Source organism: Hypanus sabinus, chromosome 3, assembly GCF_030144855.1.
Source record: "Hypanus sabinus isolate sHypSab1 chromosome 3, sHypSab1.hap1, whole genome shotgun sequence".
Taxonomy (NCBI): Eukaryota; Metazoa; Chordata; class Chondrichthyes; order Myliobatiformes; family Dasyatidae; genus Hypanus; species Hypanus sabinus.
In genome coordinates this window covers 144770120-144796514 of record NC_082708.1, presented here as the reverse complement: position 1 = coordinate 144796514, position 26395 = coordinate 144770120, and the positions used below count along the sequence as shown (strand labels likewise).

The window sequence follows — 26395 nt, the reverse complement described above, 5'->3', positions numbered from 1 at the left end:
AAAGCAGAGCTGTAAAGATTTTCCAGTTTCTGCTTTTCTGAAACCCCGTGTATTACAATAGAAGTGCTTTTGATGTGAATCCCTATCAGATAGCTTTACACTGGAGAAGCATATTGAAATGACTGCACCTTAGAGGCACAACTAAATGGCATTGACAGGGTTAATATTCTGTTATTTTTAGTTCCCCAGTGTTTATTTGAAGCTGGTTTTTCCAAGTTTAATGTGAACCCTGCCATTCTGTTCCAGTTTGTTCCCTTGAATTCTCTCTCATTTTGCCACTCATTTTGAATTTTTAAATGTTTACACAAGAATAGATACAAGATGCTGTCAGGGTGGTGCAACTTGCCAGTGTAAAGTATGGTTGAAGGGAATAATTCATGCATATTAATGTTTCATATTATCTGGGGAAGGAAAGAACAATAGTGCTGTTTGATAGTTAAGGTAAAAAGAGTGGGAAGAGCTGATGTCTGACATCAACCCTTAACCAGCACCCTCAGTTTTTCTTCTCTCTCTTGCACCTTCCCTTTCCTCTCCATTCACAAGAACTGTCCCACATTCCGCACCACCCCAACCTGCCATTCTCTTGTTTCTAGACCAAGGACACTCTGGTCTAGAAACACCCTGTCACTATCAATAATCTCTCCTTTGGCTCCTCCCACTTCCTTCAAACAGAAGGTGTGGTCATGGGCACTCGCATGGGTCCCAACTTTGTCCACCTGTTTGCCGGCTACGTTCCAAGCCTACACTGATGACCTTCCCACACTTTTCCTATGCTACATCGACAACTGCATTGGTGCTACTACCTGCACCTGTGCTGAAATCATCGATTTCATCCACTTTCCCTGTAACTTCTACCTTGCCCTCTAATTTCCCTTGTCCATTTCTCACACCTCCCTTCTCTTCCTGGATCTCACCGTCTCACTGTCTGCAGAGACAGCTTATCCACCGGTGTCTATTACAAACCCATGGACTCTCACAGCTACCTGGACTACACCTCGTCTTTCCCTACCACTTGTAAAAACGCCTTCCCCTTTTCTTAATTCCTCCATCTCCACCGTATCTGCTCTCAGGGTGAGGCTTTTCATTCTAGAACAAAGGAGATGTCCTCCTTTTTCAAAGAAAGGGACTTCCCTTCCTCCACCATCAACGCTGCCCACAACCGCATCTCTTCCATTTCATGTACAACTGCTCTTATCCCATCCTCCCACCACCCTGCCAGGGATAGGGTTCCTCTTGTCCTCACCTACCACACCACCAACCTCCACATCAGCACATAATTCTCCAAAACTTCCACCACCTCCAATTGAATCCCACCACCAAGTACATCTTTCCCTCCTCTCCGCACACTTTCTGCTTTCCACAGTGATCACTCGCTACATGACTCCCTTGTCCATTCATCCTTCCCTACTGATCTCCCTCCGGGCACTTAACCTTGCAGTTAGAATAAGTGCTACACCTGGCCCTATGCCTCCTCCCTTACCACCATCCAGGGCCCTCAACAATCCTTCCAGGTGAGGTGACAGTTTACTTGCGAGTCTGTTGGAGTCATTTACTGGGAGTCAGTGCTCCCAGTGTGGCCTCCTGTACATCGGTGAGACCCGACGTAGATTGGGGGACCACTTCACAGAGCATCGACACTCCATATGCCAGAACAAGTGGGATCTCCCAGTGGTCATCCATTTTAATTGCACTTCCCATTCCCATTCAGATACATCTATCCATGGCTTCCTCCACAGTTGTGATGAGGCCACACTCAGGTTGGAGGGACAAAACCTTATATTCTGTTTGGGTAGCCCCCAACCTGATGGCATGAACATCGATTTCTGAAACTTCCGGAAATGTCCCCCAATCCCTACACCTTCTTTGTTTCCCATCCCCTTTTCCCTTTCTCATCTCCTTGCCTGCCCATCGCCTCCTTCTGGTGCTCCTGACCCCTTTTCCTTTCTTCTATGGCCTTCTGTCTCTTTCACTAATCAACTTCCCAGCTCTTTACTTCATCCCTTCCCCTCCAGGTTTCACCTATCACCTGGTGGTTTGCTCTCCCCTCCCTTCACCTTTGAAATCTATTCCTCAGCTTTTTTTCTCCAGTCCTGCCGAAGGGTTTCGGCCCGAAACGTTGACAGTACTTTTTTCCCATAGATGCTGCCTGGCCTGCTGAGTTCCTCCAGCAATTTGTGTGTGTAGCTCATTCCATACTAATAGACATCTACAGAAAGTGGGAAATAAAACTATATTTACGGGCTGTGATCCAGTACCATTTCAGTATACTCACAATGTATTGATCCTTGTAGGCAGAATAGGATCAAGAAGATCTTTGCATAATTCAATGCTTTTCTGTTACTCAGTAGAGCTGAACAGAAATATGACAATGATCAATCCCAGTTTGCCATGGGTCTACCTGTATGGAAATGCATGGACATGTGCAGTGGTGTTCTAAGGTGTAATGTGTATTTAAGCAACACAATATTGCAATGATGAGTCTGCAACAAAATATTCATTGACATCAGTGCATTGCTAATTAACGTCTCTTGAAGCAAAGAAATTTCAGGCCCTTGCTTCATGTATCCATATTGGATATACAGTCGGCCCTTCTTATCCGCGAGGGATTGGTTCTGGGACCCCTCGCGGATACCAAAATTCGCGGATGCTCAAGTCCCTTATTCAACCTGTCTCAATACTGTGGATCTTAGGACCCAGCGGAACCCCAGACCTTGTTTAACCTGTCTCAGTGCTGTGGACATTAGGACCCAGCAGCAGAACTCTGAATCCGCAGTGTTTCTGTTCACAAAAATAATCACAATCATGACTGAAAATAAAGTGGAAATAATAAAGCGATCGGAAAGAGGTGAAACACCATCGGTCATCGGAAAAGCGTTAGGCTATGTCGGTCAATGATCGGAACAATTTTAAAGGATAAAGTGAGAAAGGCTCTGCCCCAATGAAAGCTACAATTATTACTAAGCAATGCAGTGGTTTAATTGTTGGGGTTTGGGTTTTTGATCCTCCACATCAACCCAGCACGGTGGAGAGCACACTCTGGAGCAGTCTGTCACTGGAGCGAACTTGGGAACTTCTGTTCCTGAGCCCAGCATTGAAACATACATTCTTAAGTGTTTTATATGCATAGAAAGGTAAAATATATACTAAGACAAACGTTGGACTAACTGATGCTAAATAATACCAGATGTACCTGTTCCGACTTACTTAGTAAGAGAACTTGCGATTTTTTCCAATCCTGATCCACGATAATCTACGCACATCCTCCCATGTACTTTAAATCATCTCTAGATTACTTATAATACCTAATACAATGTAAATGCTATGTAAAATAGTTGTTATACTGCATTGTTTAGGGAATAATGACAAGAAAAAAAAGTCTATACATGCTCGAACAACAAGTACTGGAAGAGCACTCACGGGTTTTTGCGATTCGTGGTTGGTTGAATTCGCGCATGCGGAATTTGCAGATAAGGAGGGCCAACTGTATTGCACATTATATGTAAATCCTTCTTCCCCTCTACTGGGACTGTAAAATCATGAGATTACACAGTCATGATTAGTTGTGTTTTCTGTGTGTATCATGATCCGTACAGGCTAAGATCTTAAGGTTAATTATTTTTTTAGTGAACCTGAATTCTGCTTTGTAAGTTATCATGTCAGGAGTGATTCAGTGGAGTTAGCTTTGCCTCGAAGAATTGCTATTTTATTTATCTCACTTACTCAAAATTCAAAGTTCAAAGTCATTTAGTATCAAAGTATGTATACAAAACAAAGAAACACCAGAGAACCATTAAAAAAGACCATCAAACACCCAAAGTGAAAAGAAAATCGTGCAGACAATAAAAGTAAGCAAATAACATTCAGAAATGAAGTTCACAGAAGTGAGTCCACAGTCACGATGCCAGTCACAACAAATCCAAGAGCCCGTTAGTTGCAGGCCACAGCTTCAGTTTAGCATAGAGACAAGTAAACCTTGCGGAGCAGTAAGCTGAACACCAGCCAGTCTGACCTTTTCAATCTGACCCAGTTCCTCGCTCTCAAATCCAGGCCCTGCTGCTTCGATACACTCTCAGGCTCATGCTCCGCTACTTTGATTCAGCCCATACCTGACCTTTCCAATCTGGCTTGGTAATTAAATCAGTCAAACCTTTGGTCGTTCCTCACTCTCAGACCCAGGGTCGACCACTTCAATACACTTTCGAGCCTGGGCCCAGCAACTGAATTCGGCCCATACCCAACCTTTCCAATCTGGCCTGGCATTTAAATTGGCAAAGCAGCGGATCATTCCTCTCTCTGAGGCCCAGGCCCCTCTGCCTGGACCCTGCTTCGCCTCATTTCTGCCACTTCAGATCAGCTGCAAGTCCATTCCAGTAATGACCAAATATTGGCTTGCTTCCTGTTCTCGGGCCCGGGCCCCACCACTTTGACTTGGCCACTACATACCACACGCAAGTATCCTGGCCTTCGAGACATACTGCAAAAATGCCATATTGTACAGGAAGTTCAAAAGCTTAACTGCAAATGAGAAATGACAGGTTATTGATTGCAGTGATTGTGTTTCAGTACAAGTGTGAGTAATAAAGTAGATAACGATTGTGTTTTTGCCAGCAAGTCATTGCTGTGCTTCACCAGTGCCATCTTAAACCAGAAGTTCGGGACCTTGCTATGCATCATCTAGTTTTACAGCTTTTACAAATCTTTCTACTCTTCAGAGGTAATTAGATGACTGGGAGGTCTTTTTTGGAAATCCTGATATCATAACTTAGATCATAATATAAATATAATTACTAGCATACCAACTAACTTGGATTGGGTGTTAATTTTCAATGGACGAATGCTTAGGTTGCTCAGCAATTTACATTGAGAATCTAAACTGCATTTTAAATCTAAGCTTTGCTAGTAAGTAATGTGTTAAAAAAAAGAATGTGTTCAGTTATTGACTAATTGCTTCGTAATACATATTACTGCATTGTCAGACTTATGAATAATATCTACATACATTAGTGTGTGGTGAATAATTGTGGCCAAATCATCTTCTTGCTTGCCTTAACTAATCAAAACCAAACTTCAGTCCCTTCCCTGTGCATATGTTTCAGATTTCCGCTGCCTTTGTACATTTTATCCTCATTGAATCTTTCCTACATTCCTTGGCCCATCCGTTAAATTTGTCCAGATTTTTTGTCTAGCAATCTACCCTTCACAAGTAATTCCTGAACATAGCTAGCTGTTGGCAACAAATTTTATAATCTTACAAGAAGTCTCTCTGCTATATTCTTTGTGAAGAATGAGTGTAGAATGACTCTTTAGAATTGTAGTCACCCTTCATATTGAGCTTTCTTCTCCTTCCTGCACCAAATCAATTTTTCTTCCAGCTGTCTAATTTGTCATTAATTCTATTTCTTCAATTTCAAGTAAGCTTCGTAACTTCTCCTTTACAAAGTGATTCTATAATTTCCATTGCATTTTAATGACCCGGTGCTAGGGTTTGCCTCTGGAAATCAAATGATACCAAGCTGATTTTATGATCATTCATGTTAATGAATGTAAAAATCACAGAAAAGGAAGCCAGCATTTACAGGGATCAAATAATCATGGATGAGGGAAGCCATTTGGCCCATCCTTCCAGAGCAATACTTACAGTTATTTGATAAAGGATTCCAGGGATTTCTCCTGTGCAATTTAATTGCGCTTTTGAAATAATGTACTGTATCGAATAAACTCATGTTGGGCTTCCAGCTGGGTACAGGTATTAATTTTAAATGTTTTTTCAGTGACAAATTCTGCTATCTTCATCAGGGATAATGCCTCAGTATGTCTAGTCTGGCGGTATTTATACCCCTGTCGTCCACCCTTTTGATTGGTTTGTCCTCATACAATCAGGTTTCTGTTGTTCCACCTCATTTGCAATCAAATTTCATTTCTTACTTAGAGCAAGGCCTTTGTCTTCGTTAAAATTCTTTTCCCCTAGTTTGATTTCAATGTACTGTGTGATTGGATGAATCTGTAACAAATACACAGTCAGTCTTATACCCTCACACCATCACACTTACTCTGATAATTCGAAGGAAAGTTAATGATATTTACTCCTCAAGTTTCCATTTCATAATTTTAGGTTTCCTTTGTTTTTTCTTATTGTATTTAAATAGTTGGGGGGTTTCTCATACCTTTAATATGTCTTTTCACTAGCACTACACTTCCAAGTTTCTTCCATATTTCCTCACAAACTAGACAGACTTCTGATTCTAGGAACATCCTTCTTGTTTCCATGATAGTTTGCTCTGTCAGCAATGTATGAATACTTTTCTGTTTCTTGTTTACCAGAATGAGGTGTAAATCTCTAAGTATAAAGTTGGCTCACTACTTCCTCTGATTTATATTCTACTGTCCAAACTGTGCAGTTACCATTGGATTCCCTTTGTTCAGTTCTGCTGATTGGGTAAATAGATTAAAGTCTAATAAAACTACAAGGTCTCTTAACTTTTTTACCTGCGAGATTATTCATTTTTATAAAATCTTTTGCATCCTTCAACCTTTATGTAGCTTTTTTTTACCTGTGGCTGTATTATGTTATATCTTGCTACTCATTGATATTTCTTTTCTAACACGTTCTTTGAAGCAACCTCTGCAGAGACCAGCAACAAGACTGGTGCCAACCAATCTCAAGTGACTGCCTTCTTGGTTCTGGGTGTCAAGTCATCAAGGGCTTCAAAGCCTGAGTTGGATGTGAAAGGCAACTTCATAAAGTTTACAGCCTGCAGTAAAAAAGTTATTTTTAACAAAGTGCAGTTATCTTTCACTGCTGTGTCTCTGATATAACTGCAACATGATGCCAGAATTTCTTGCATTTGGGTACTCAATATTGTTTTGTTATTAGTTTTGATTCATTATTGTCGTCCTCGCACATTATCTAGACAGATTATTCCACACATCGAGGTAACAATAAGGTAACTAGAATGCAGAATTCAGAATATAGTGTTACAGTTACAGAGAACCACAAACATGAGATTCTCTGCAGATGCTGGAAATCCAAAGCAACACACACAAAACACAACAGGTCAGGCCACATCCATGGAAATTAACAAACTGTCAATGTTTCAGGACAAGACCCTTCTTCAGGATTGAAAAGGAAGGGAAAAGTCGCCAAAATAAAAAGGTGGGGAAGGGGAAGGAGGCTAGCCAGAAGGTGATGGATGAGAAAGGTAAAGGGATAGAGAGGAAGGAATCTGATAGGAGAGGAGTGCGGAACATAAGAGAAAGGGAAAAACGGGGGCACCCTGGGGAGGTAAAAGGCAACTGAGAAGAAGTAAAAAGCCAGAGTGGGAAATAGAAGAGGGAAGGAGGGGGGAAAATATTTTTACCAGAAGGAGAAATCAATATTCATGCCATCAGGTTAGAGACCACCCAGATGGAATATAATGTATTACTCCTCCACCTTAAGGGAAGCCTCATCTTGGCACAAGAGTAGGCCATGGACCAACATGTCAGAATGGGAATGAAAATGTTTGGCCAGCGGGAAGTTCAGCCTGTGGTGGAGGGAGCGGAGCTGCTTGACGAAGCTGTCCCGCAACTTACAACGGGTTTCGCTGCATTGCAAGCAGCGGACACAATCGACAACCCTAGTAGATTGCAGGTGAAGTGTTGCCTCCCCTGGACAGACTGTTTGCAGTCCTAAATGGAGGTGAGGGAGAAGGTAAATGGACAGGTGTAGCACTTTGCCTGCTTGCAGGGGTAAGTGCCAGGAGGGAGATCAGTGGAGAGGGACGAATGAACAGGGAATTGAGGAAACAAATCCCTACGGAAAGCGGGGCAAGGGGAGAGATAAGGATATGTTTGGTGGTAAGATCCCTTTGGCTCATAGGATGGTGGTAAGGACAAAAGGAACTCTGTCACTGTTAAAGCAGAGGGACGATGGGATGAGCACAGATGTTCGGGAAATGGAGGATATGCAGGTGAGGGCAGCATCAATAGTGAAGCAAAGGAATGCAGTTCCTTGAAGAAGGAAGACATCTCTGGTGACCTGGAAGGAAAGCCACATCCTGTGAACAGATGCAGTGGAGATGAAGGAACTGAGAAAAGGGAATGGCACTTTTACAGGAGACAGGGTGGGAAGAAGGATAGGCAAGATAACCGTTGGAATCGGTGGGTTTATAAAAGATGTCACTCATCAGTTTGTCTCTGGAGTTACAGACAGAAAGGTCAAGAAAGGGGAGGGTGTTGTCAGAAATGGACCAAGGGAATTTAAGGGCAGGGTGGAAATTAAAGGCAAAGTTGATTAAATTAACTAGCTCAGCATGGCTGCATGAAGCAGTACCAATGCAGTCATCGATTTAGTGGAGGAAGAGTCGGGGAGCATTACTGGGGATGGCTTGGAATATGGACTGTTCTACATTGCCAAAGAAGAGGTGGCATGGCTGGGGTGATGTGTGTGCCCAGAGAAGCCTAGAGCAAGTTGGAGGAGCCAAAGGAACAACTGTTGAGGGTGAGGACCAGTTCTGCCAGCCAGGGGAGCATGGTGGTGGAGGGGAACTTGTTATTTCTTTTATTGAGAAAGAAGCAGAGGGCTCTGAAGCCTTCTTGATGGGGAATAGATGTGTGTGGGAACTGGGCATCCATGGTGAAAATAGGCAGTGAGGATCAGGAAATTGGAAGTTACTGAGGAGATCGAGAGGTAGTGCAGTACAGGAAAACAAATAAAGTGCAAGAGAGATTAGGATATCAACCATTCACTGTTTTGAGTCTGATAGTGGCTGGATTAAAAATAAACTTGATCCCAACTGCACATCATGCTTTCTCAGATATAAGTAGTTCATTAGCTGTCCTCCAGCATATCTCGCTGCTCTGACAATACAGAAAGACAACAGCAGTCACATTTTTACCACCCATTGGTAATCAGCCAATAGCCCTAAAATCTGCTTTTACACAATGCCACAGATAGTGAGGAATCATGCCCAGAGATGATCTGTCAGTCCTCTAAGTATGTCAGTTTTCCTACCCCCCCCCCCCCATACCCATTCTGCCAATGCCTTGTTAATGCCACAACACAATATTAATTCTGCCTACACTACATCATACAACCAAACCATCAGTGACCAGTACTTAAAGTTGTCCCTCTTGTGGAAGCTCAGAAGCTTGCTAATAGTCAAAGACTGAAATGTCATTTGGACTTAAGAACAGAGACATAAACATGAAAGGTTAGGAATGAGGGTCTCATGAATGTTATTTTTAATTTTCCATTTGCTTTCAAGTACATATAATTTGTGATTGCTAAATGAGTTTTTGCTTATTTTAATGTGATCAAAAATTAATAGCAATGCTCAAGAAGTGCTGAAACTTAATTTAAATAAATTATTCTCCTATTTAAGTCATTCCAAATTTGTCCAGGTCCAAGTCCATAGCTCCCTCAAAGTTTGCTCACAAGTTAATAGGATGGTTAAAAAGATGTAAGGTGTGCTGGCCTTCATTAGTTGGATGACTTAGTTCAAGAGCCTCAAGGTAATGTTTCAGCTCTGTAAAACTCTGGTCAGACCACACCTAAGAGCATTGTGTTCATTTACGCTAACCTCATTAGATGGATGGAATGAAGAAGGTTTAGAGTGGGTGCAGAGAAGATTTACAAGGGTGCTGCTGAGACTAGAAAGATAAAGTGAGTTGGGGCTTTTCTCTTTGGAGTGATGAAGGGTGAGAAGTGACTTGATAGAGTCATGTAAGATAATGAAAGGTGTAGATAGAGAGGAGAGCCAGCATCTTTTTTTCCTGGGCAGCATTGGCCAATACCAAAGCACTTCCATTTAACATGAGTGGAGAAAAGTTTAGGGAAGATGGTAATGGTAGATTTTTTACACAGAGAGTGGTAGGTACCTGGCTAGGAGTGGTGATAGAGGCTGCTAAAATAGGGACGTTTAAAAGACTCTTAGAATTTAAGCAAAATGGAGAACTATGGGCTGTGTTGGGAGGGAAAGGATAGATTGATTGTGGAGTAGCTTTATATTGGTCAGCACAACATCATGGGCCGAAGGGCCAATGCTGTGCTGTAACTGCTCTATGTTTACTTTTCTCTGACTACAGCAATTTCTTACCCAATTCTAGCACTTCAAGTCAGTCATATTGGGCCAATTAGCATCCATAATTATGTAATATGGCTGAATTTGTAACTGCAACATTTAGTAGCCTCCTGAATCTATTAAATTTGCAACTATTTTAGATATTACTTATATAAGGATAGAGTACAAATAACTTTGAGAAATTAGTAAGAACGTTGGTTGCCTGATATTTATTAATCAACAAGGTCCAGAGTTATACGTGTGCCACATTCACTGAGAATTTTACTCTGCTTCATTGTCAGTGTGGTATTGGACCATGTATTTTAAAATAGTCAAAACAAAAAGATTTTATTGTGGAGTCAATGAACTCATGCCCATGCTATCAGGACAGTGATCTGGTGGAGAAAAATAACCACCTATTGCAGAATAGACACAATTCCAATTGAGCTCTCTATTCAGTTACTTATTGTGATATTGTCGACTCGTTGTGACCCTATGGATAGTGTAGTTGTCCTTAGGATTTTCATGGCAAGATATCCATGTAGATACTGGGCCCTGACTGGATTTGAAATCAGGACCAGCCACTACACCACCAGCTGGGCTAGTTACTGCAGGGTGGAAAGTAGCCTCCATGTCTTTCTGCATAACACATTTTCATCATTCAGGTGTCTTCTTGAGTAAACCAATGGAGAATAGTGTTTTGGCATCTCAAGATACCCACATCAGAAACAACATAGTGAAAAATAACACTCTGCATTGCCTTTGAGAAGTGGCTATTTTATGCAAGCAGCAAGGTCGGAGGTTGATGGAAGAACATAATCAAATACCATTGCAGACAAAACTCCCTGTAATAAAGACCAGGTTGTTTGGAACCCTTTTAAGAATATGATCAATGGATGGTTTATAATCAGGGATATACTTTTACATTTTCAAGCTGCTGCCTTTCAGGCAGTGCATCCTTCACATTCTGTGGAACAATGCACCTGGTCAGACATTGCCAACAAAAACAGCCAATAGTTTTTAATAACTGGAGATTTCTCTTCTTCTCTAGTAACAAGAATAGCCATTCCAAAATACCTGACAGAAAGCTGACCTACAAAAGAATAATAGACCTGTTTGTGCTTGGTCCTTGAAATTCTGTGCCTATCTTTACATGTTATGACCTTGTGAAATGTGTGGGGATCACCTAAATAGTTGAAACTGTGGGGTGCAGAATGGGTTAATGTGTGCAAAGACATGAAACATGGCATTAGTATCACTGGCACTGACCAAAGTCTTAGAAGTAGTAGATGAAAAAGGGTGAAATGCACGTGCAATGGATAGAGTTGAGTTCTGTCAATTGGATGATATGTTAAACCGAATCCTCATTGTCCTCCAAGGTAGGCAGGAAAGATCCCATGCTACTCTTTTGACACCAAATCCTGCCAATGTCCAGACCACAATTATCCCTCAACAGTAACAATTGTCTGGTCACTTGTTAATGATGATGGGGCCTTCCTATGCACACTTTACCTGCTGTATTCCTCTATCTATTATAAGTGATGGCACTTCCAAAATATGTTATCAGAGAAATAGATTGGACTTCCTAAAGTCGTGAAAGATGCTATGTGAAAGCAGGTCTTTTCTGGCTGGCAGCATTGGTCTTGCCTGCACCTGTATATAGGGCAGCTGACCTTGTCTGAGAATGTAAAATTGGTTAATACCAACATTATTCAGGTATTTCTGGCATGTAACAGGAGAAGGAGTGTCCAGAGACGGGCTGCCAGCTCATTCAGGATAACTAACAACTTTTCTTTGCAGTACTGGAACAACCTGATCATGGGCGGCTGGGGGAGGATGTGTTTATAACAATAAGACTTAGGAGCAGAATTAGGCCATTTGGCCCATCGAGTCTGCTCCACCATTCCATCATGGCTGATTTATTATCCCTCTTAACCCCATTCTCCTGCCTGATCCCTGAAACCTTAAAGAATTTATCAAGTTCCACTTTAAATATAACCAATGAATGGGCCTCCACAGTGGTCTGTGGCAATGAATTTCACAGATTCAACATCCTCTAGCAAAAAAAGTTCCTCCTCATCTCTGTTCTAAATGGACATCCCCCTATTTGGAAGCTGTGCCCTCTAGTTCTCGACTCCTCCGCTATAGGTAATACCCCCTCTACATCCAATTTATCTAACCCTTTCAATATTCAATAGATTTCAGTGAGATCACCCTCATTTTTCTAAACTCCAGTGAGTTCAGGCCCAGAGCTATCAAACACTCCTCATGCATTAACCCATTCATTCCCGCAATCGTTCTCATGAACCTCCTCAGGACCACCTCCAATACCAGCACATTTTTTCTTAGATAAGGGGCCCAAATTGCTCACAATACTCCAAGTATAGTCTGACCTATGCCTTATAAAGCCTCATCATTACATCCTTGCTTTTATATTCTAATCGTTTGACTTCTTTACCACCAACGCAACCTGCAAGTTAACGGGGACTCCTAGTCTCTTTATACCTCTGATTTTTGAATTTTCTCTTTGTTTAGCAAACTCTACACCTTTATTCCTTCTATCAAAGTGCATGACCACACATTCCCCTACATGGTATTCCATCTGCCACTTCTTTGCCTGTTCTCTTCAAACTCCCTACATCCTCTGGAATACCAGCCCCTCCACCTATCTTCACACCATCTGCAAACTTGGCCACAAATCCATCAATTACATTATCCAAATCATTGACATATAACATTAAAAAAATGGCCCCAACACTGACCCCAGCAGAATGCCACCAATCACTGGCAGCCTTCATTTCACTCCTAGCCTCCTGCCAGTCAGCTAATCTTCTACCCAATTTTCTAATTGGCCAACAAATGAAAAAAAATCTTTACCAGCCATTCCACATGGTCACTGAAAGGGAATCTAAAGGGTCTCACTGAGTTGTTTTACAGAAGCTTCCAGCATCCTGACATCACATTATAGCACTCTACATTATTAATATTGCAGAGGACAGAGAGAGGTTAATTTATGTAACCTGGAATTGTACTAAGGATCTAATTGGGTAAAGGTTTGATTTCCCAATTCTCACCTTGCCTCCAGAGGAACAGGACTTTACAATTTACGGTTTTCAAAGACTTGAAATTTTTGGGACTTTGATTCTCCTATGTTGTGAGATTCCTATAAAGTGGATCAAATTTCTCCCATGCAGTCCTTAGACAGTTAATATTATAGAGATATGTAACACCTGGCTAGCGAACATCCAAATTCCATCGATCTTACATTACTAGAACTAACACTGAATATGCCTCATTTACTTTTGAACTGTACAACAGTCCATACTCATGTCAAAACGTATCTGCAGTACATTGCTATAAAAGACAAACTACATTTATAATGTGCTTTCATTCATATTTTTTATAGTCAGAGTCACACAGCACAGAAACAGGAGCTTCAGCTCACTGAGTCTGCACGAAGCATCAACCACCCAGTTGCATTATTCCCATTTTATCCTCTTCACATTACTAGCAGTTCTACCTCCTATGTAAATACCAGGGGCAATTTTCAGCAGCACACGCTGCTGACCTTCCACCACCATTTTCCTCACTGCATTTCTGAGCTCCTGTGAGCCCAGACAGGGTTGATATTTTTCAGTGCACTTCTTCTGCTGAATGCTGGGAGGTCATCAATTGATTGAGTGCTTAGGAAGGAAAGGTATATCCTCGGCTCAGTCAAAAAGTTAAAATTGGATATTCCTTGATTGGATTTATTAAAAATAGCCAGTTAAATTTTTCTTTTAATTCCAGATATTAAAATAATAATTTAAAAATTAGAAGAACAGGTTTGAAGGTAGAGTAGTGGTTAGCGCAATGCAATTACAGTTCAGGGCATTGGAATTTGGAGTTCAAATCCGGCATCCTCTGTAAGGAGATTATACATCTTCCCTGTGGAATGTGTGAGTTTCCTCCGGGTGCTCCAGTTTCCTCCTACAGTCCAAAGACATACCAGTTAGCAGGTTAATTCATCATGGTAAATTGTCCTATGATTAGACTAGGGTTAAATTGGTGGGCTGCTGGTGGCGTGGTTTGAAGGACCAGAGGAGTCTATTCTAAATCAATAAATAAATTCTTTTCCGCCATGTTAAAAATAAATAACTTTCCAGCCTTCAGCCTTCTGCAATTGTTTTACAGGACTTGTTTTATTTCCTGCATTTTGGAATAATGATGTCTTCATGTTATTGTCATATTGACGGTGTTTTGTTCTGTAATTAAATGTTGTTCTGGTGATACAAGAGAGACTGGAAATGTGGAGCAACACACACAAAATGCTGCAGGAATTCTGCAGGTCAGGCAGTATCTAGAGAGGGAAATGAACAGTCCGTTCTCGGTCTGAATTGTCAACTGTTCATTTCCTTCCATAGATGATGCCTGACCAGCAGAGCATTTTGTATGTGCTGTCCTGTTGATAACTTAGATAGGGTACTCCCAATTCAAATGTGGTCTACTTGTAGTTATACACATAAAACAACTAAGTTAAAACATCTGCAAAGCAGATTACAGAGGTTTCATTGGTTACAGAAGACCCGACCTCCAAAAATACAACTTCATGTAAATTCTCCCATAAATTTTTTAAGTAATTTCTTTAAGACAGGAATATTGGTTACAGGAGTGCAAATATTTTCAGGGGTTAGTTAATTAAAAAGACAACCAATCTTCAAGAAAAAATATTTACATGCATCTTCCACACTGTAAGCAAACAGATACATTGTCTTTAAGAATGCAGTTGCTGGTTCACAGTGTGAGGCCATATAAAAGATTTAATATGGAAACTGAGAAGGCAAATCTCTTCCGAGAAAAAAAAATCTGTTCCAGGGAGTATGCTTCTTTCTCGTTCATTCGAGTTTCACTATCCACCTCACCCCCTCCCCACAACACACTCCTCCACCCATCACCCAGTTTCATATCCCTCCTCCCACAAAATTCTCTCCCTAATGCACCTCATGTTTTGAGATGTGCCCCCTTCCACAACTAGTTCCCTGTGTTCCTCTCCTTTATTTTTTTCCACATTATCACCTTCCTTCCTGATCAGATTCCATATTTATAGCCTTTTGTTTCCCTTTCCCACCATCCAGCCTTTGTCCCTACATTCCCCTCTCCCTTCACCCACCTATCTATCTGACCCCCCTTTGTTCTCTTTTCTTATCTACTGTCACCCACAGCCCACTGTCTCCTGACTCTACCCCTCCCCCTCCCCCACCCCAACTGGTTCCATATGGCCATCTTATCCCTGCTCACCTGGTTCCACCTGCCCGCTGCTGCTCACCCTACCTTCTCACCTCTTACACTTTTTATCTCCCCGCTACACAGTCCTGTGAAGGTCCTCCCCATCAACTCCATAAACGCTGTTTACTTGGTTCAATTAATTGTAGTTGATCTAGCTGAGTGGAATAAAGATCTTTCCTTTAATTATAGCAGACGTGACTCAGATTTGCAAACAGGGCAACCAACTCAACTGTGATTCAAAGGTTCAAAGAAAAAGATTCAATGGTTCATTTATTATCAAAGTATGTCTGCAGTATACAACTCTGAGATTCATCTTCTCCAGCTAGTCACAAAACAAAGAAAACCATGGAAGTCAGTTCAAAGAGAAACAGCAAACTGACCACCCAGCACAAAAAAAAAGAACAGCAACACGATCATCAACCCCCTCCCCAAGCCCCTTTTCCCCTCACAAAATGCAACAAGAATATTGACCCCCACCAAACCCCCATCCCCCTGCATAAAATGCAACAAGAACATAAACCCACAAATGCTCCTCCCCGCACAAAAACACAAGAATATTGACCCCTAAATCAACCTCCCTGCATTAAAAAAGCTAACAAAACACAACAGGAGCATTGACCCTCCCCCCAGATTCCACACTCCCCACACAAAACACAAGAACATTGACCCCGCCCTGCACGAAAAAACAAGAAATAATGGGCAAAAACACAGAATATAAAAACCATAAGATTGCGCTAAAGACCTCAAATGAAATACTTAGAATGCTGGCTGAAAAGCTAACACCACACAGAGAAAACCTTTATTACATATCAGATGATCTGGAGAATAGTAAGTCCATCCATCCATTTTACTCAGCACACTAGGAAGTGGTCAGTTCTACAAACTCACACTGTACAATCCTTTATAATGAACAATTGGTTGGAGACCTACCCAAATTATAAGAAACCGCTGTTAAATGCAAAGTACACTGCAAGTTGCAAATTGGACAACAACCTCATCATTCAGTTCTAGCAATCAAACTGAGTTTCATTTTGATATTTCTTGACTTTGTATATTTGTGCGTGCGTGGGTAGTCCATGTTGCTACATTCAATGGGGAACTTGAACTTCAGCTGGTCTTGATCTTCAATCTTTAAAGTTAGTAGTTAAAATTTCCAAAAAGTGGCGTGACAAGCAAAAGCGCTCATCAACTTAAATTGGAACATCAGAACAAGCATCAATCATGGAGGCTCACAAATCTGTTCCTGCATTTAGCTACATCATTTTTTTAAGAATTTATTTACAGATGCAGTGTGGAATGGGCCCTTTTGGCCAAGCTATCTAGCAATCACCAATTTAACCCTAACCTAATCAGTGGACAATTTACAATGACCAATTAATCTGCTAACCAGTACACCTTTGAACTGTGGGAGGAAACCAGAGGAGAAAGCTCATGCATTCTATGGGGAGGACGTACAAACTCCTTATAGTTGACATCGGACCAGTCCTGAAGGGTTTCAGCCTGAAACTTCAACTGTACTTTTTTCCATAGATGCTACCTGGCCTGCTGAGTTCCTCCAGCATTTTGTGTGTGTTGCTGAGGTGACATCGGAATTGAACTCTGAACTCCAACACCTGAACTGTATTGGCAGCACAGTAACCGGTGTCATGATTGCCTGGTACCTTAGTTCTGTCACTCGGAATAACCTGGGTTAACAAAAATTACCTTAGTAAAATGTAAGCTGGCAGTTCTGGTACATTGAGTCACAGAGTAATGCAGAATGGAAACAGACTCTTATGCCCAGCTCATCCATGCCAACCATGATGCCCCCAAAACTTGTCCCATTTGCCCCATAACCTGCTAAACCCCTCCTGTACATGTATTTACCCAAATGCCCTAAATTATGTTATTGTCTCAACCATTTTCTCTGCAGCTTGTTCCATATAGGCACTACTCTCTGCTTAAGAAAGATTGCCTCTCCCTGAAGTTGAAAACTTTTGTTGTTTGCTTTATCTGTAGTAATGCATTCACTAAACAAGTTATGCAGATGTAGGAAATCCTCCTGTTAATAATAAATATCTTTTCTTGACTTTTAGGGAGCCGTGTTCTGATTTTTAAGTGTGTTAACCGGAATACTCATGAAGAAGTATCAGAAAACTTGTGTGAAATTGCAATGAGACCAACACCAGAGGAAGAAGCTTGCAACATCCAGCCTTGTCCAGCTTAGTACGTTCACACAGACATTGCTTATTACATAAATTGTCTACAATTAAAACTACACGTGTTTTGTGTTTATCTGCTGTTGATCTGAAGGGGAAATGCAGTGCAATCACACACAGAATAAACCTAACTTAATTTTATTTTAAATGGAACCCTTCATAAAACTGGAGAGCAGTCTCCATAGTTTGGATGCAATCCAGCCAGGGGCCAGCAGAAACAGAGACTTAATCAAAGCCCCGTGAAGGCTATGAAATTGCAATGTAATAACAAGTAACCACTAGAGATTGAGCAGATGTAGCGAAAATGGAAGCAATGTTTTCTGCATAAACATATAACACCTGGTAGTTCTATTGAATGATAATGGTCATGATATGGACCGATCTGATCTTCTGGGAAGATCTGCATTTTGCTCATTAGGATGAGGGTTGGTAGGCTGGTTTGGGGAGGCATTGAAACATATTATTCCCAGGATAAGCAAAGAGTGGGGTGGTGGGGAGCTGGACAGAATTAAAGCTCCCTCTCTCGTGTGGCCAAATAAAATACCTTAATATTAGCCACCATACCATTTGAAGCATTTCCATTTCCCCCATCAGCCATAATCTGAAACAAAAAAAGTTCTATTTAGCATCTGCAAGGACACAAATTGGCACAACTTTGCAAAACTTTTCCATCATCAAATCTTAATTTCCACAGAAATTGGGAGTAGAGGTTTTCAATCAAAAACCCACTTACTTATTTAAAATAAATTTGACTAACCTGTTTTTCGTTTTCGGTTCTGAGCATTGTTTATATCACTCAACAGATCTCAGGGAAATCATGAAGAATGAAAATAAAGCCTTTCCTCTGTTTTGACTTTTGCATGTTGTATGAAGGTCTTAAAGACACTGGGGATAGATACTCTGCATGGTTTTCCCTTCATCTGCAGTATTTCCCTCAGAATCCCTGAAAATTGTGGTGAAAGGTGAAACTCTGTGGAAAGACCTAGAGTTCTACAATGTACGAGCTTTGAAAAAAAGCATTAAGGATCGAGGGACCTGTGAACCCATTTAGCTTAGTTTTTTAATTACACATTCAGTTTTAGAAACATTTTCCATTGAGTATAAAAGGATTCTTGAGGATGTGAAAAGAGTGCTTGCTTACTGTCCATCTGCTTTTTATTCTTTTACTGACCTTATTTTCTATTATTTTTCTTTCCTTAGTTTGTGCAACTGGCTGACAAGTGAGAGCTGCAAATATTAATTCACATTCATTCACATTTCCTTGCATTTGCTTGTTTGTTGCCACTGACAATAATGACAACGCTGGAAGCATAGTTCTTCCTAGTGGTTTCTGATTTGGAGAGATCTCTTCTATTAACCAATATTACTGTTTTACTCAAAGTTGGGACCTAGGTGAATGGTCCGAATGCAGTAAGACATGTGGACCTGGGGTACAACATCGGCAAATTCTCTGCAGACAGGTCTATGCCAATCGAACGACCAGTGTTCAGCCTGACAGATGCCGGCACTTGGAGAAACCGGAAACTACAGCTACTTGCCAGTTGAAAATCTGCAGTGAATGGCACATCAGGACAGAGTGGAGTGAGGTAAAGCAATCTCATGGGAGTACTGGCAGAAACAGTTGGCATAGAGGGCACAACAAGTTTTGTTCTGGCTTCATAATTCATAGGAGCAGAATTTGCCCATTCAGCCCATCAAGTCTGCTCTGACATAACATCATGCCTGATTTATTATTCTTTTGAACACTATCTTCCTGCCTTCCCCCTAACCTTTGACGTCCTATTAATCAAGAACTTATCAACTTCCGCTTTAAATATACCCAATGACTTGGCCTCCAAAGTCACCTATGGCAATGAATTCCACAGATTCACCACCCTCCTCATCTCTGTTCTAAAGGCCTACACCTCCAGGAAGCATCGGCTCCACATCCATTCTATCTCAGCATTTCAATATATGATACATTTCAGTGAGATCCCCCTTCATTCTTCTAAACCCAATGAGTACAGGCCCAGAGCCATTAAACACTTATCATACATTAGCCCTTTCATTCCCAGGATCATCTCCATCTAAACCTATATCTGGAGTACATTAACAGAGGAACCATTTTCTCTCAGCAGTACTGAACATTAGTCAATCCAAGCCGGAGTGGTGAGAACCCAGAGCAAGTGATTTGCCTCCCATGTGTGGGGTTTTACCTGAAAGCAGCAAAAAAAACTATACTGATCAAATCAGATAGTTGCACCTGCATCCATTATCATGTTAACCAATTCTAGCTAGCTGGTGGCTGTCTTGGGTCTGGTTTTGAGACATCAATTCCAATGCAATGTCGCCTTTTATCACCTTTTAGCTCCTATTACAAATTCCAAAAAAGCCAGCAATTTAAAATGGTGTATACCCATAAGCCTCCAATCAATGTACTTATCATAAATCGCACAGCAGCTAAAATAGTTTGGAGTGAAAACAAGTGATGCAGACTACTCACTCAGTGGAAACACATATCAAAAAAATGGTCAGGCTGTGGTTCAATCATATATTTCATTGGAATTGTAAAGGCAAGATCTTTTTCAACATTGATGCATTAACTGATAAGGCAATGCTCAGGATGCTTATCGAGCCCATGAACCAATATTCTTTCATCCACCAGTCAAGCCTGGTTCCTGCGCAGTCACTCTTACTGCTGAAAAAATCTACTTGCAAATCAACTATCAATTACTATCCCATAATCTCATCTTGCTATAGAAATTTGGTTAGGTAGGCAGGTTTAGTGTAATTCAACTGGATTGTCCTGAATTAATAGAATATCAAGAAGTTTCAGGTAGGAATTGATTGGAGACAAGAATTATTAACCAGAAAATGGTCAGCCTGCTAATACCTGCTAGAGTAGCTCTTGATCATTTGAAGAGTCAAATTTAATTAAGAAGTTGCCAGCGAACTTTACTTCCCAAATTGTTATTCAACTACAGCTAACTCTGTGTGCTGTAGCTTCCTCCCACATTTCAAAGATGTATGGTTAGGGTTAGTGAGTTGTGACACGCTACGTTGACACCAGAAGCCTGGCGACACTTGCAGGCTGCTCAGCACAATCCATGCTGATTAGATTTGACACATTTCACTGAATGTTTTGATGTATGCATGATAAACAGACCTAATCTTTAACTTTTGTCTAATCTTTAAGCAGTGCTGGACTAGCCAGCCCTAAATTTATTTCCTTCAGCATATTGGTAGGGTCCACATGTGGCTGGATATTTCACATAGTGGAAGCTCAGATCAACAGCAGCCTGTATTATTCCCCTGAACCCTTACCATTACAGATGTCATTTTGGGCCCATTATTATAATTGTGCAGCACTGTGCAATTCACATAGTCCCATAATGCTGCTTAATGTCTCTAATTACACTCTGCTAACTATATTTTCCAACGTTAATGTGGATCTTACCTGAGTCTAGTGGGTGCATAGGGAGCACAGTATTTAAGAGGTTATATGAGGTTGACTCGATCACTATGGCCCTATTACCATGAGCAAGAGTACTTTACAAGAGGGGTGAAAGGCACAGTATAACAGAATAGTTAACGGCAACTCAACTTTTGGATGGAGAAACAAAAAAAATTAACAGTTTCATTAGGTACAAAATTGAACTGTAAATTAAAATTCATCAGGAGATTTAAATTCCTCCATGTATTTATATTACCTTGTAATTTGTATCATTGTAGGTTCTTAAACCCTTTTGGTGTCAAGACCCAAAAACAATAGCTCACTGCCTTCTAAAGACCAATAGTTTCCCTGATGATGTCAAGTTTTAATGGTCTTGTGCATCAGAGGGAGAGCAGGACTGAAAAAGCTGGAGCAGGAAAATAAAATTCTGGGTAGAGTAAACTTTGGATTGAGAAACTTTTGTACTATCAATGTTCAGGCTACCTTATGTCTGCGTATTTCAACCATAAATTGACAGGGAGGCATACAGGTGCTCTTTCCAACATCCACTTCTTAAGTTCCCCAGTCACCCCACATGCCCCTACCCTTTGAAATAGCAAACTAAAATAGAGTCATATAGTATAGAATAGAAAAGAGCAGTTATATATTACAAAAATAGTACAGTCATAGAGGAAAGCCTCAGCTGATCCACTGAGTCTGCACCACCAAGAATACGATAATAGTTCTCGTGTTATTGTAATATTCTTCTATCTTCAGTAACACACTCAAGATTCTACCTCTCAGTGCAATTTACATTGACTAATTAACACTACAAAGAGTGATTTAGGGTCTCCTACCTGAGTCTAAAGCAAGTATGGTCTTTACTCTGCCCCAATAGTATTGGAGAAATGAGTCCTGGGAACTGCAGTCTCTTCTAATAAAGATAGCTATCACAATTGTTAACAGTTAGTCAGAACAGTGAGAACAGAATAATTCGGTTTTGATTCTTGTTTTCAAGAGCATTTTCTTGCCAGGTAATTTAAACCTTATTCTTTTCTTCAGTGCTCAGTGCCTTGTGGTGTGGGGCAAAGACTCAGGGATGTGAAGTGCATTGACAACCTCGGCGACATCGTTGATGATGAAGAATGCAACATGCAGCTGAAGCCTGTGGATACTGAAAACTGTGACATGGGCCCATGTGCAAAGAGTTGGTTCCACACAGACTGGAGTCCAAGGGTAAAAACATTGTTCTGATATCACATCGTTTCATACTACAACCATTCCATCGGGAAGCCATTAGACCCATCACATTAAAAACATCCAACCAGCTTAAATTCCACCTATCACTAGATCAGGAGTCCTGCAGATCACAACACTGTAACTCCAGCTACATTTTTATGTGTAGTGAAAGTTCTTGTCTCCACCACCCTCTCAGGCAATGAGTTCTAGATCCTTGCCACCCTCTGTATGAAAACATTTTTTCTTATATCTCCTTTTAGCCTCCTACTTTCAATCTATTCCCCTGAGTTTTGATCTCTTTGTTAACAGAAGTACATCCTTTCATTTACTCAGTAGGGGTTGCTCATAATTTTATTTAACACAAATGAAGACCATAAGACCATAAGATATAGGAGCAGAATTAGACCTATTGGCCCATCGAGTCTACTCTACCATTTCATCATGGCTGATTCAATTTTCCTCTCAGCCCCAGTCTCCTGCCTTCCTCCCATTTCCCTTCAAGCCCTGACCAATCAAGAATCTATGAACCTTTGCCTAAAAACTACATAAAGGCTTGTCTTCCACAGCTGCCTGTTGCAAAGAATTCCACAGATTCACCACTCTGGCTGAACAAATTCCTCCTCATCTCCATTCTAAAGGGACACCACTCTATTCTGAGCCTGTGTCCTTTAGTCTTAGACTCTCCTGCCATAGGAAAAAAACTTCTCCACATCAACTCTATCAAGATCGTTCACCATTTCAATGGGTTTCAATGAGGTCACCCCTCATTCTTCTGAATTCTAGTGAATACAAGCCCAGAACCATCAAACACTCTTCATATGACAAGCCATTCAATCCTGGAATAATTTTCATGAACCTCCTTTGAACCCTCTCTCATTTCAGCACATCTTTTCTAAAATAAGGGGCCCAAATCTGCTCACAATACTCCAAGTGAGACCTCATCAGTGCTTTATAAAGTTTCAACATTATAGCCTTGCTTTTATATTCTAGTCCTCTTAAGATGAATCTTAACATTGCATTTGCCTTCCTCATCATAGACTCAACCTGCATATTAAGCCTTAGGGAATCCTGAACAAGGACTCCCAAGTCCCTTTGCACCTGTTTTTTGTGAAGGAGGAGGATGGGGAGCAGTACTAGAAATTTAAGAAATGGATGTTCATGCCATCAGGTTGTAGATTACCCAGACAGAAATGGCACCCCCTCCTTCACCATACCCATTCCCAATTCCCAATTCCCATTTTCCTCTCTCACCTAATCTCCTTACCTGTCCATGACCTCCCTCTGGTGTTCCTCCCCCTTTTCTTTCTTCTGAACTCTCCTATTAGATTCCCCCTTCTCCAGCCCTTTGTCTCTTTCACCAATCAATTTCCCTGCTCTTTACTTCACCCCTCCCCACCTCCCGGTTTCACCTATCGCCTACAATCTTGTATTTCTTCCTCTAGAACCCCCACTCTTTTACTCTGCCTCATCATCTTTTTTCTTCCAGTCCTGATGAAGGGCCTTGGCTCAAAACATCAACTGTACTCTTTTCCATAGATGCTGCCTGACCTGCCAATTTCCTCCAGCATTTTGTGTGTTTTAAAAGACAGGAGAGGTTTAGAAAGTTAAGGGTCAAGCACTGGCAAGTGGGACTAACTTGGACAGGGCATGTGTCAGTTGGGCCAAAGAGACTGCTTCCATGTTGTATCTATCTATGACATGATGCTGTGAATACAATCACCTGAAGTTCTCCGTTTGGGATAGGACTCCAATGGTAAATTGGGAATACAGAGTAAGCATGCAACAGCTACACACTGCTTACATCTACAGGTGGTATAATGAACTCGTAATCCTGTAAGGGATTGTTAAAATCCACCAAGGAAATGGGAAGTTCTCCAACTTTTGCTTACCATGATGTTCAAACTAGGAAGAGGAGGAGTGCTTCCCTTTGCTGTGCCTCAATACCACGTGTCAATGGGCATATACAACCCTTCACCCACCCCACCTCCTCAACATCTCTTGAGCTTCCCAGCAGACCAGCTCAATATCCACAACAGATCCTACTTCAAAAAGCCAGTTGAACAATGTATGTCAAGCCCAGTTGCCTAATGTGGCTCCACGAAGTTACAAAGGTGAGATTCAAACTGTCATTAGCTCCACCTGTCAACTTGTACCATTTCTCCCTGCCCCTGATTGTCCATGTTTTATATATGCTTTCCTGTGATTTCCAGTTAAAGAGGATTAGTTAAAACTGTGACTATCTTCCATTTGGCCCACATGTGGAATCACACAGTTCAGTGAAAACGTCTAGGTCTTATGATAGAGATTTTTATCTCTGTGAATTCACCTTCAGCTTTTATTTCTGAGAGTTTTATCTTGGGTCACTTAATTTTGTAATGCTTTTTATCTCCGAAAGATTTAATATGTTGGGGAAGTGAAGGACCTTTATTATCTCCAATGGGCGGCAGAGTAAGTGTAGCAATTATTGTGACGTTATTACAGCTCAGGGAGATCCAGAGTTTGCAGTTCAATTCTGGCACTTTTCTGTAAGGAGTCTATGTACGTCCTCCCTGTGAATTGCGTAGGTTTTCCCTGGTGCTTCAGTTTCCTCCCACAGTCCACAGAAATACTGGATAGGTTAATCAGTCATTGTAAATTGTCCCATGATTGAGGTAAGCGTTAATCGGGGTTTAGGGTTGCAGGGGTGGTGGGGCTTGAAGGGCTGAAAGGGCCCAGTCCACACTATATCACTAAGTTAATAAATTGCTAAATAAATATCTGGAAAAACTAACCTTTAAGGTTTTTAATTTCTGGCAGGGTTAACCTGTGGGAAATTCCAAGTGTGGGAGATTTGATCACCATAACACTCAGAAATTCTGCCTACAGAAGGATTGATTCCTGGAAGAATTAAATTCCAGGAAATCAATCTATCGGAGTTTTCATCTTTGAGAGTTTTAATTCTAGGACGTTTAATCTTTCAGAGTTTTACTTCTGCCGAGATTCTATCTGTGGATACTGCTATGCGGTAGTGACAAGTATAGCTACACAATCATTGAATCATAAAGTTAGACAGCACAGAAATAGGGCCATCATATCCATGCCAGTGTTTTGCCCATCTACACTAATCTCATTAGATTGCATTAGGTCCGTTTTCTGCTTTACTTTTTCAATTCTAAATGCTACTGAAAGGCAGTGAATGTATCTGATTCCAAAACCTCCTGACATCAACCACACTGTGTAAAAACCCTTCACCATAGCTCCCCTTTAAAACACCTTGCACTCACCTTAAGCTTATGCCCTCTTGTTTTAGATACTCCTTCCATGGGAAAAGGACTGACTTTCTACCATATCTATGCCTCTCATAATTTAATATAAGATTAGATAAAGATAAAAGATAAAGATTAGCTTTAAGTGTCACATGTACTTAGGAAAGACTTACTAACCTTCACCCTAATTGTAGGTCTTTGGAATGTGGGAGGAAACTGGAGCAGCTAGAAGAAACCCACAAGATCGCAGGGAAAACGTACAAACTGCTTACAGCTAGCAGTGGGAATTGAATCCCTGACGGTGGTCGCTGGCGCTGTAACATGATGCACTAATTCTGACCCCAACATTACTGTGCCACCTGCTATTATCTAATATACCTCTATCGAATCACACCTCAGCTTCCTTCAGGGAAAACAAATCCACCCTATCCAAGCTCTCCCTATAACTCAGGACTTCCAAACCAGGCAATATCCTGGTGAATTTCCTCTGAACTCTCCCCATCACAACCTAATCTTTCACAACCAGAACTGCACACAATAATCCAAGTACAGTCTAACCCATAGTTCATAATATTGCAACTTAACATTCCAACTTTAATATTCTATGTTGGCATGCATGTTCTTCACACACCCTGGTTTTCCACTATAGCTGTCTATCAATGTGTACTGGAGAGTATATTGACTGGCTGCATCACAGCTTGGTATGGAAACACCAATGCCCTTGAACAGAAAATCTTACAAAAAGTGGTGGATACAAGCCAGGCTATAACAGGTAAACCCTCCGCTCCACTAAGCAACATACATGGAGTGCTGCTGCAGGAAAGCTGCATCCATCACCAAGGACTCCCACCACTCAGGTCATGCTCTCTTGTGGCTGCTGCCATCAAAAAGAAGGTACAGGAGCCTCAGGACTCCCACCACCGGGTTCATAAACAAGTTATTAACCCTCAACTATTAGGCTCTTGAACCAAAGGAGATAACTTCACTCAACTTCAC

The 26395-nt window shown here is 41.2% G+C and overlaps 1 protein-coding gene across 2 annotated transcripts in view; it reads left to right on the top strand.

The window, feature by feature from the left end:
• adamtsl7 (ADAMTS-like 7) overlaps positions 1-26395 on the top strand; it is a 501077-nt gene that overhangs the window by 447800 nt on the left and 26882 nt on the right. For both annotated transcript variants that reach the window (XM_059965295.1, XM_059965294.1), the window contains 3 exons: positions 17381-17510; positions 18885-19089; positions 21978-22151. In XM_059965295.1, coding sequence (XP_059821278.1) covers positions 17381-17510; positions 18885-19089; positions 21978-22151 — 509 coding nt within the window. The remainder of the gene's footprint in view (positions 1-17380; positions 17511-18884; positions 19090-21977; positions 22152-26395) is intronic.